Source organism: Equus przewalskii, chromosome 22, assembly GCF_037783145.1.
Source record: "Equus przewalskii isolate Varuska chromosome 22, EquPr2, whole genome shotgun sequence".
NCBI classification, from domain to species: domain Eukaryota; kingdom Metazoa; phylum Chordata; class Mammalia; order Perissodactyla; family Equidae; genus Equus; species Equus przewalskii.
The window spans coordinates 48,372,223-48,384,984 of NC_091852.1; the positions used below are offsets into that span (position 1 = coordinate 48,372,223).

The 12,762-nt window shown below is 39.0% G+C and overlaps 1 protein-coding gene across 7 annotated transcripts in view; it reads right to left on the reverse strand.

Moving 5' to 3' along the window:
* Positions 1-12,762, reverse strand: part of UBAP2 (ubiquitin associated protein 2) — a 120,045-nt gene that overhangs the window by 52,783 nt on the left and 54,500 nt on the right. For all 7 annotated transcript variants that reach the window (XM_008530986.2, XM_070590272.1, XM_070590276.1 and 4 more), the window contains 4 exons: positions 7,657-7,734; positions 5,567-5,677; positions 4,414-4,567; positions 2,961-3,038 (listed from right to left, as the gene is read on the reverse strand). In XM_008530986.2, coding sequence (XP_008529208.2) covers positions 2,961-3,038; positions 4,414-4,567; positions 5,567-5,677; positions 7,657-7,734 — 421 coding nt within the window. The remainder of the gene's footprint in view (positions 1-2,960; positions 3,039-4,413; positions 4,568-5,566; positions 5,678-7,656; positions 7,735-12,762) is intronic.

The window sequence follows — 12,762 nt, forward strand, 5'->3', positions numbered from 1 at the left end:
ATAGAATGGAGACCTTAAAGTACACATACTACCTAACGAGCCAAAAGTAACTGGAAAGGGATAGAACTATCAACTGTTTTAAGACTAATTCAACAAACCACAAGCGAGTAAATTAAGACACTAAATGACCGACAACCAAACTTCTGGGAAGGTACATGTTACATAAAACAAAGGACATTTATCCTTTAATTATGAAAGTGACATAAACCATCTGTCCTGCATCACTGCTCACTTACGATCAAACTGTACTTGACTAATACTCACTAAGCAACGTAATTGTTTTTGTGCACCACTGGGTAGTGAATAAATGTTTTCCTCCTTCTTGCCCTGTGCTGGATTTGGGATACTAAGCCATTCAAAGAAATCTCCAGACACAGATCACTACCCTCCAATAGCCTGTTTAAATATATTTAAATATAGCTGTTACAATATAAAAACTATACCTCACTAAAATTTGTTTATGTAGGGGAGGGTAAACTGATTTTTTTTTAAGTCTAACTGTGTGTACAAAAAGTCAATCTGAGTCCAATACCCACACTTTACATTCTTTCCTCAAAGTAGACATGTATGAATTAGGGATTTTAATGCAAGCCAGTGTCATCACTAAGATTTTACTCAGTTCAGCTCCTTTCAATCCAGAGTCCCTCATAAGCTATTCCACTGTCTCAAGAGGACTTGGCTTCAGGGCTTCCCACTAGTTAAGTGCTTCATCTTTTCATAAAGAAAACCTATTTACCCCCACCTCTAATGTTCAAAAGAAGTCTGTAATCCTTGAGGAAAGAAGGAGGCAACAGGCAGATAGCCAGTCTACTGCCCACTCTGACCCTCCCTCCGTCTCCCTGAAGAACCAGATTCCAGAACAAGACGGCACTAGTTCCAACTCTGACCCTGAGCGAGTACTCTGCCTCTCTCAAGACTCAGTTCTCTCACCTGTAAAACGAGAATAACAGCAACACAACAATCTTCAGAAAGTTTTACTGAGGAATTAAAGGAAAACACACGTACATTATGAGCAAAATGCCTACTACACAATAAAGCACATTACATGTTAGCTATTATTATTTGTTCCATTTTCGTCCACCTCACAGAAAGAAAAACACTCCATAAACAGGTAATTCTAAAGACTCAGGTAAACATCACGAAACTCATTTCACCAAAAAAGTACTGGCAGAACTAGCTACAGCCCTCGACATTGGAGACAAAGCAGAGTCCAGCGCTCCCCAAGCAGACTGCTCTCGGCACAAAGAGAATCACAACGCGGATTGACATATGTTGCGGTCCTCTTCTTGACTTCTGAGAGAAGTCTTTTAAAAACTGAACTATAAAAACCAAGGTAAGGATTATGTTAAGAATTGCAGTCAACCTAAAATCCACTGATAAATAAACTCACCAAAAATGAACAACTCATTGATTTCTACACTTACTAGACGTCACTAAAAAATAAAAAGGAAGACTTTATAAAAGTTCCTTCTAATGCGATGCAATATAGAACACACAACACTACCCATGCTTACCTAAAAAACTGAGCCTGAAGCTCATCTTTTAGGCTAACTTACATTTACAGTAAACACGAGGCTAGAGCAATAAGCTAAATGGCACCACAAGGAACAAAGAGACAAATGCAGAATGTGAAATGTGGCATCCTATAGGACAAACGACATGGTTCTGACAATAAATCGATGGTAAGGAGAAAAAGGAGGTACAAAACAAGGTGGAGAATATCTACTGTAGATTAAAGAGAATCAAAATATGTACTGTATAAATCTTGTCTGGATCTTGATTCAAAGAAATCAACTACAACAAGACATTTTTTAAATAATCAGGGAAATCTATGTATGAACTGAGTATTAGATAATAAAAGTTTACTGTGATACTTTTAGGTGTGAAAATAGCATTATGGCTACAGGTGAAAGTGTCTACATTTTTCAAAGGTGCTTACCAAAGTAATTAGGGGTGAAGCGACCAAAAAAATCTACTTTAAAATATTTCTGCAGAGAAGAAAGGAAGGAAGGAAATAGACATAAGAAAGCAAACATGGCTAAAATCCTTAAGTGGTGTTGAGTGAGGGGACGTGGGGTTCCCCTTTGTTCTCTCCACTTTTGTCTATGCTTGAAACTGATCATAATAAAAAAAAGTCTAGAAAAGGGAATTATAATTAAAATTTGTTAGATAATTCCAATCTTTGACTGTGCCTGGCAAATTAGTACACAATGTTGCCCTCTTCTGATCTCTGGAAATCATTTACGTTTGGTCCATATAGAAGTTTAGTAAATGATAGTTGGGTGAATGAACAGCCAAGGGAGTTAGTCGTACATGTACTACCTACATTATTTCTACACTTACTAGTATTTCTGATCAAATGAAATGCTCGTTTGGAGAACAGCCACAAGAGCATTGAAGAACAGATCAAACAAAACGTCCATCAACTCAGGCAGCTTCTCCACTGAACCAAAACAAGGCCTGCACATCATTACATCATGTGTCTTGATTTTATAACTCTGAGAAAATTCGGTCACCACTCTAAGAATGCGAAACCACATTCCTGAAGTGGTTTAATGATATCTCAAATTAATAAATGTTAAGAAATGATTACTAACAGAAAACAGGGCAGAGGGGAATCAATAGGTAAATAATTTGAATTTTAAAACCAGTATCACCTGGGTAAAACACAGCTGTTACAGTCCAACACAGGAGAATTTAATAATGACATTTTGGTCAGAGCTTCAAGTTTAAATTATTCGTTTAAAGGACCTTCCCAGCTCATATGAAAACAACCAATAGGCTTCCTCAAAATTACATAACACAAACACCGCATGCATAAGCAGCAGTAAACAAATCAGAAGATTTCAGAAGATGACCCTTCTTTCAGAGCACCATGCCACACCTTAGCCAAAGGTCAGAATAGCAAGAGCCCACCTCTCCTTCTGGTCACAGGCAACTCCCTCCTCCTACCCTCTTACCTCTACCACGGGCTCGCTTGCCACGGTCTGAAGGCTTGTCCCCTTGATTGCAATCGATTCCATTCTCTTCGCCTCTAACTAAGAAAGAAAAGAGCACCCCTTGTACATAATCATACCAGACAGCTACTAGAGACGAGGACAAAAAGGTTTTTTTTAAAGACTAAAATTTAACCACAGGGTTCGAAAAACGGGGAAAAAAAAATAAGTAAGAGTGGCCCAAAAACTGAACGACAGCACATCTTGCTTAATTCATAGGTGAAAATTCTGAGAAGAAATCACAATGATATGCCACTTCTTTCTTCTATTTAGATTTGCCCTCCCTTAAAGTAAGTTTGCTTCAGAAAACCCCCCTTGTTATGCAACTATGTAAGGCACCCCAAAATGTGCTCATTGCTTAGGCTCAAAGCCTGGAAAGGTATAGAATAGCAGAACAGCAATACCAAGGAAATATGAAGTTGCTGGAAAAATTAGTGTGCAAGACAGGTATTTCCAGGATGCTGTCCACAAGATGCCAACACAGTCTTTTCTTCTCCTCATCCCTATGTTGGTATTAATTATATAATACATAAATTTTCTGAGCATTAGTGGCATAGCTTGCTCCCCTCACCTCTTTCAGGGCTTTCCTCCCACAAATCGTCAGTGAAGCCTTCCTTGGCCACTCCATTTAAATTTGCCAAACCTCTCCCTATAATCCCTATCTTTCTGCCTTTGTTCTTCCCAATAGCATAATTTCTACATAACACCATTAAAATATTATAATATTAATATGAAATACACTCTCTTTTTTATTGTTACATCTCACTCTATCTCCATTAAAAGCTAAGTTTTAGGAGGGCAAAGATTTCTACCTATTGTATCCATTGCTGTATGCCTCTAAGAGTACATGCTACATGGTAGGTACTCAAGAAATATCTGTGGAATAAATAAATAAACCAGCGGAAGTCTCTAAGGTGATACGTTAAATATTTCCATTTTATTCATTTACAATTTATCTACTTTGGTATGTCTGCACAGCAGGTAGTGAGTGTTGTTTTGGGTGAATGATGCCAAAATCTGGGTCAAAGGGAAAGTACTGCACAAGTCTTCTCTATTCAACAACCCTTCCTCTCGATCCAACCCTCGTCTGTACAGTAAGTCACTGTAAGTGGGGAAGAATAAACAGCTTCGTCTGTTAATAAATGAAAAACCTCCCTTAAAATTAGACATGCACTTGATTCATAACAGCAGGCAGTCTTAAGACGCACAACTGCCCAGGTCGGTGCTGATATGAAACTGCATCAGTTAGGATGCTAAGGAACTGCGTAGTTGTAGCTCAGTACTAAGTGTTAACTATAATAACAAATGCTGCATTGAGAAACTGAATTTACGGGCATTCGTTGGACCACTCTTTCAGCTTTTCAGTATGCATGACAATTTTCATAATACGAAGTTGAGGATAAAGGTCTGTGCTTACATTCTCTCCCACGATTGCCAACTCTTCCTTTCCGGTTGTTGTTTCCACGTCCACGATTCACTTCTCTCTCACTTCTCTTCTCTCTATTTTCTTTGTTTTCTGAACTTTCTTTTCCGAAATTCTTCTTCTTCCCTCCTACAGTCTCCCATGAAGTCTATCAAAGATAAGAGTTGTCATTCAAAGTGTGTACAAATACCAAGGGTGTGTGCATGTATCTTTCAAACCTAATTACCTATGCTTGCTCCCTACCATTTTAATTCTTTTCCATAGAGTTCTACTTTCTGATGATAAAGACAGCAAACCACTTGCTAAGCTCCTGTTGCTATATAGAGCACAAAAGATTACAGCAACTAGCTGAATGACATACACTATATGCTGTCCCACCAAAGAGGCTTTTCCTATGTTGATCTAAGAATAAAGTAAATGCCATTTCCCCAAGTTCCCACTCTCTGCCACCCCCACCTACCTCAGTAGTAAGCCTTCAACCTGTTAATACACCAATTAGCTCAAAGACTACAAAATTACACAAAATGACACCCTAAAATCTCAGGAATACAACTTTCCCTATTCAGTTATCCAAAGAAACCATGTAAAAACTTTTAACAGTACACAAATAAAATTTGAGGTTTGGGGCCAGCCCCGTGGTAGAGTGGTTAAGTTCACACACTCCACTTTGGTGGCCCTCAAGCCATGCTGAGGCAGTGTCCCACATGCCACAATCAGAAGGACCAACAACTAAAAAATATACAACTATGTACAGGGGGGCTTTGGGGAGAAAAAGGAAAAGTAAAATCTTTAAAAAAATAAAATAAAATAAAAGATGAATAGAATAAAAAGCAGCGGAGCCAAGAGAAGTTTTTCAGGTGGTAAAAATGTCGACATGTCCGGAGAATTTTGGAAACTATGTAAGGCTGGAGCAGATGACCAAGTTCTCTTTTGAGTCTTCAGATTCTATGACTTCATGAAAAAACCATATATAACAAAAACAATAATTTCAGGTTCGTGTTCTTTCTGGTCTTAAAACAAATATGGAATTGCAGCCATAATCCCCTCCACCACCACCCACCACGCTACCCCAAATAAGGTGAAGCTGAAAATGCAGTATGGAATTGGAGACAAATCTTAGCACTGCAAATCTATTAATAATACTTACCGTGTCTGAATTCCCTTCCAGCAATATATTAATAGCTTTGTTCACATCTCCATTACAGTCATGAAGGGCCACTATGCATTCATCCTGATTTTTTCCTGTCACTTCCATAAGCTGTTGAAATTATAAGAAAATCGTTAGGGGGACCCAGAAATGGCACTCGATATTAATTTTGAGGTTCTTCTATGTAAGACAGAAATTATGCAATCCTCCCACATGAAGATGGCCTCTTCCAGATGCTGAGCTTACAATTCAAGAACAAACAGGTTTATCTGTTTTTTGTAGCCACCCCATGTCTTTTCACCAATCCCGGCAGAGTCAAACTACAAATCAACCCTTCTCCAAGCTGACGAAGTATCAGACTATTAATCAGCAACACACACATGTATATACCAACATTCTCAGAATACTCAAGATTGGCTATCAGACTGCTCAAACTTAGTTCAGTGGCCTGGGAGTCCCAAAATTCTGAACTACTCACATATTATTAAATGGGACTATATGTTTCCCAAAGACCAAGTGTATGTGGCTGCCATTAACAGAACATCCCATCCAACTGTTTTGCACAGGACAACGTTCCCTACCTGGGCTACCACTGCTTGGATTAGAACACTCCACATACGTAATACGTTTTAACACCTCAGGGCTCATGAGTGGAATTCTGCAGCTATCACAAACACACTCCTAGACCTTTTCTCGAGCAGCTTCAATAGGGTGCTATGTTTGAAGTAATCAAAGAAATCTCCTCAGTGCATTCTCTTTAACAAGGAAAAATAAGCTACTTAACATTTTCATCACAAGAAACAATCACAGATTAGGCACAATACAAGTTTCTCAATGATCAGTGAATAAATGTATGATTTACGTATCCGCTGTGTTTTAACTACATGTAACTACTTTAGTATGTACTAGCTGCACTGCAACATGGTTTGACCCCAATACTTGAATTGATTTGTCTGTGGTCAAAAAACAAATTAACAGCAAAGCCCGTTTGGAATCCGGGTCTCCTGATCTCATGAAAACAGCTCGTTGCTCTTCACCGTTCTGTCTCTGTTTTCTTCCCTGTGTTACGCAGCCAACGTTCTACACACTCTTCAGCTTTCCAGTGCTTTGGTCTTTGGATATCTACTAATAATGTCAGGTTTTTATCAATGATCTATACTAACCCAATACTTGTCAAATGCAATTGTTAAGATGCACAGTAAGCATCAAAATTCCCCTGGTGACTGGATTAGTAAGAGAAAGAACTAAAGTAAAAATTTTAAACTCTGAACTCCACAACCAGTGTTCTTTCTTGTGTATCTGCTACGTTGTTTAGATAAAAGGTAGTATAACATGTAAAAGTATGTCTCACGCTGTACATAAACCTCATTCCAGAGAATGAGTTCTATAATTTTAATAAATCCTTTTCATGGCCTTCCAACAATATTACCATTAGCCTGATGACAGCCACTATAAGTAAGAACAAAGAGTTTACATAGTAAAGGGCTAGAGAGTTCACTGTGGGACATTCGCTCCAAGGAACACGTACTGGCAGACCTCTACCAAAAGTTGGACCAAGGTTAAGGGTTATAGCTTGGTTTCTAGAATCTTGAAGAGAAAAGAAGTCTTATGAGGAAAGAAGGATTTGAAATTAATATTAAGTTATCAAAAAGGCCTCTCATTAAAATCCTAAATGAAGACATCATTGTACGATTTAATTTTCCTAGTTTTCCAATGTTTGGCATCACCACCACGTATGAAAAGGCAATTCAGCTCTTCCTTAACATTAAACAAAATTTTCTGAGAACTTGCCAAACACTAAGTATACTTTCTATACACAGGTACAGACAACGTCAATGTGTTTTCACAAATGTCTAGCTCATGGTTCACATGTAACACTAGTAACTCAGAAAGATTCTACTGCCACGAGGATGAACATATTCAATTCCTTCATTCTAGTCACCAATACAGGCATTTAATCACAAGCTAAAACCAATTAGTTGAGAAAAAGCAAGAAGCATACTTTAAAATTAAAATCTCTAATGAAATTGTCTTTCTAAGCAAATAAGAATAGATTACAAAAAAGGACAGTATCCTTTGCCAGAACATACCTGTTTCACTTTAGCTTCAAACTCTGAATCATTTTTATCGAAGATCACTTGAGCGAGACGCATCTGTTCAGCTGTTGCCTGGAAAGCACACACGACTGTTAAAGATTTGAGCATCAAAAATATAAGTTAGATGCCAAAATCTGGTGCAAACAGATAAACACTCTGAAGTAAAACAGCACTATGGTAATAGACATATTGGTTAACTACATCCTTTTTTTTTTAAGATTGGCACCTGAGCTAACAACTGTTGCCAATCTTTTTTTTTCTGCTGCTTCCTCCCCAAATCCCCCCAGGACACAGTTGTATATTTTTAGTTGTGGGTCCTTCTAGTTGTGACATGTGGGGACGCTGCCCCAGTGTGGCCTGATGAGCGGTGCCATGTCCATGCCTAGGATCGCAACCAGCAAAACCCTGGGCCACCGCAGCAGAATGTGCAAACTTAACCACTTGGCCACGGGGCTCGCCCCATGATTAACTATATTCTTAAAGACCTCAACAAGGTCCCATCCTTTGGCCAAGTGACCTAAAGTTATTGTTCATCTTCCTTGGCCATGTGACTCATTTGAATTTTCCTTCCCTCGGGGAGATGGAGTAAAAAGTACAAGAAAAAGTGCAAGAGGGGCCGGCCTGGTGGCTCAGCAGTTAGGTTTGCACGTTCCACTTCGGCAGCCCGGGGTTCGCTGGTTGGGATCCCGGGTACGGACATGGCACCATTTGGCAAGCCGTGCTGCGGCAGGCGTCCCACACATAAAGTAGAAGATGGGCACGGATGTTAGTTCAGGGCCAGTCTTCCTCAGCAAAAAGAGGAGGATTGGTGGCAGATGTTTGCTCAGGGCTAATCTTCCTCAAAACAAAACAAATAGTGGAAGAACAGGAAGGGGTGGAAACTGCCACAACATAAGCTTAGAACCATCCTTGCTGTCAAAAAGCAAAAAAGGTCTGCTGTCAACCCTAAAAAGGTATTCTAGGGGCCGGCCCAGTGGCATAGTGGTTAAGTTCACGTGCTCCACTTTGGTAGCCAGGGGTTTGCAGGTTCGCATCCCAGGCACAGACCTACCACCGCTTGCAAAGCCACACTGTGGCAGCATCCCACATAAAGTACAGGAAGACTGGCACAAACGTCAGTTTAAGAGAAAAGGCTGTATGTATCTAAATAAAATTGTTTTTAACCACAATAAAAACAACAGTTTTAACAAAATTTGTAAAAAAGAAACTTTCAAGCACTAGTCACCTCTGCAGAAAACTCCTTTCCAGTTGCTTTTTTCACTCAAAATCCTTTTAAAAAAAACAAATTACTGAATTTTTGAGGTTTCCTTTTGTGATATTTTTGGCAACAAAAAATTAGGCATAAAAAAAAGTTACTCTTTTCTGCAGTGTTAATAGTAATCTATCAATTTGGTTTCTTAGCTTTGACAAAGGTACCATGACTACGACAACAGGGAAAGTAGGTGAGGAGCATACAGGAACATCTGTTCGACCTCTGTGCAACTTTCTGGTAAATCTACAATTACTCCAAATTAGTTTATTGCAAAAGTGACCCTTGTTAGCTAAAATCTATACTAACTCGCAACATCAATATTTAAAAAGTTAAACAGCTTAAATTATTGAACGATCCTAGAAAAAAAAACCTACAAAGGATCTAATAATAAACAATTTTTAACACACATTCATTTCAAAGAATCTCGCCTGAGGAAGGAGAGTGGGGCAGTTCTGTTAGTATTTTTGGCATCGTAAAAACACTTTTCCCAAGGGCTTCCCGGTCCATGTGGGTGGCTGATTGTACCAGCTCCAGCCAACTTTGGCCTGTTCCCTCCAATCTAATTGCCAATCCTGTCACCCTAGCCTAGGCCTGCTGTGGCCTCAGTTTACCTGCTGCAGATACACCAGAAAGATCTCTGTACAGAAACTCAGTGTGTGTACGTGCTGCAAATTTTACCTCAATCCTCCCCAGTATCCACAAGGGCCCTACCTACACTCTCACTACACCTGCATGCACATCAGACACTCATTCCTCTGACCCATAACCGACTGACAAGTCCCAGCACTGCGCCAAAGGACCAGAGGCGTGAACTCACTGAGTGAAAGGGAAAAACAAAGGACCAGAGGACACTTCCACATGACACATTTGGGTTTTGGGTAAAGGCAACCTTTCAGGAATGAAAGTAAACCATTGATGCCTCTGGTGCTGAACGCCTACGATTAATTTTTGCCCCATTTCCCTAATACCAATACCTTCAACTCCCAGAGTCTCAAACCTAAAAATTCTATGTTACTCATATTCATTCAGCCTTGCTCCAATCCAAACATACTAACGCTCATCGCTTCCCATTAAATTTCCTTAAATTACAAAATTTTCACACACCCCACAAAAAATTCCAATGACCCATAACGTAATCTTCTAGTACCAAAACTACTTATTTGCCACTTACGTATTTTTCTGTGATGTCAAAAACAGAATACGAAACATACTACTTTGTAGGCAGACACACACACAATGTGTGAGTATTGATATCATAGCGTTTATTGGCTACATAACAATTCCACTGGATAGGTCCTGCATTTTACTTACTCTACAGATTTTTCATTACTACCTAAACACTACGAAGATCCACTCTTACATGTACATTTGTATAATACAAATCCATGATAGCTTTCTTAGAATAAATACAAAGATGTGAAACCAGGGAACCAAAGAAATGTCTAGAAAAATGTTAAAAGCAGTTTCACACCATCTGCTCAAAAATACTCTGCATAAAGGCTGCAAAGATTTATATTCCACCAGCAGTGTAGATGAGCCTGCTTCCTCAAAATTTCCCAACTTAAAACAAAAAGTGAATTTAAACAATGAAAAATGGTCTGATTTGGTTTACTTTTTATTGCTTAGATCACTAGCAAGGGTAAACTTTTAAAAATACACTAATACAGCAATGATAAAAAAAGACTAAGAGGGAAGCAGTGGAGCTAGAAGATCTTTATTTCACATGCAGCACAGTAAAGATAAGTGCCAACAAGAATCATGAACGAATGCTAATTCTATGGGGGAAATTTCCAGGAGGAGGAGCAGGCTATTTATACATGATCTCAAAGCGTCTCCACAAAGATTATTTTTTCTCTGCTAGTTGAAACATAGTAAAAATAAATTAGAGGAAACGGGCAAAACTTGGACTGAACGATCAAATGCAACATCCTCAATGAGGGGTAGATAGACATCATGTGACTCCCTTGTGGTACTCTGAGAAATACTCAGTGTCAGTTACATAGTATTCCAATGAGAGATCTATAACCTGAATCTAATCATGAGGAAAACATCAGACAAACTCAAACTGAAGAATATTTTATAGAATAACTGGCCTGCATTTCTTCAAATTTGCCAATATAATGGAAGACAAAGAAAGGCTGAGAACTGCTCCAGATTAATGGAGACTAAAGAGACATGTCAAACAAATGGCACATATGATGATTCTATACTGAAAGGGAAAACGTGCTAAAAAGGACATTACTAGGGTAGTTGACACTATTGAAGTAAGTGAAAATTCCACACTGACAAAATTGGAACATGAACTGTAGGGAACATTGTAGCAATGTTAGATTTACAAAATTTGATAATGGAACCGTGTTTGTATAATGGAACATCCTGGTTCTTAGGAAATACACACTTAAAGGGTAAAAGGCAAAAATGTATTTAATAAACTTTCAAATGGCTCAGAACCATAAATGTGTGTATATAGACACAAAAATACAGAAAAAAGAATATGACAGAGCAAAAGTGGCACCATGTTAAAAATCTGGTAAAGGGTCTATGAGAGTTATCTACACTACTCTTGCAAATTTAAAGCAAAACCAAAATCCCATGGACAACGATATATAACAAAATTAGGCAACAAAGTATCCTCACAAACCTCAAAATACAAATACGTGAAGAAAAACCACCAACAGATACCATATCTGCACGTATCAATTTGTGCCACATGAAGTAAACAGAGGCAAGCCATGGGGTGTCTGACTGGTCTAAGAACAGGAAAACCCCAAAGTAGCCAAGAGGTACTCACTGGAAAGTAAGGTGGGCCGATTTGAGAACAGCAGCCAGCACTACAGGGTTCTGATGACTGCAAGAGCAAGCAGCGTGCCAGCACTGCAGAAAGGGTTTAAGAGACTGGGGTAACCATCACAAACTCTTGAAATCAACCAGCTCCCATCAGGAGACACTACTAGGAGTAGAATCAAAACTGAGCCACATCTACAGGAAAGGGAAAAAAGGTCCATGGTCAGGGAAAAGAACAGAGCCGGGAAAACTTAGAGAGCAAGCCAACACAATTACACAGAAAAGAGGAAACATTCAGAAGTTAGAAAATCCGCTCTGCACCATGTGGCCGTCTAACAGCCCAAGAAACTCACGACAAACAATAGAAACCAAAGGTCAAATCCCATACGAAGTTATTACAAGAGGAAAACAATCACCCATGACAGCACGCCAGACAAGTGCCCAGAGAACACAGCCAGGCTGCTAGCTTCCAGTTCAAAATGCACTGAGATATGGAGCAAGAAGAAAACTGTAACGAGACACGAAGAATAGCGTATGTCTGAGTGTTTCTAATTCCAAAATGAAACTGAAGACTAAACGAGAAGGAACACAAAATAAACTTTTAACAGTTAATGCCTCAAGAGAAATATAAGGTGAAAGGGGAAAATATTTAAAGTAAAAAAGAAGGGCCAGTCTGGTGGCACAGCAGTTAAGTTTGTGTGTTCCACGTCAGCAGGCCAGGGTTCACTGGTTCAGATCCCGGGTACAGACATGGCACCGCTTGTCAAGCCATGCTGTGGTGGCATCCCACATATAAAGTAGAGGAAGATAGGCATAGATGTTAGCTCAGGGCCAGTCTTCCTCAGCAAAAAGAGGAGGATTGGTGGCACATGTTAGCTTAGGGTTAATCTTCCTCAAAAAAAAGAAAAGAAAAGAAAAAATAAATAAAGTAAAAAAAACTTTTTTTAAAAAGGAAAAAGAAAAGAAGTGAAAAGATAAGAAGGAATAAGAGAAAAGGAAGTGTCACATATTGAACAGAAGCAAAAAACCCAACCTGAACCTGTGGAAAATACAAACCTCTGAAG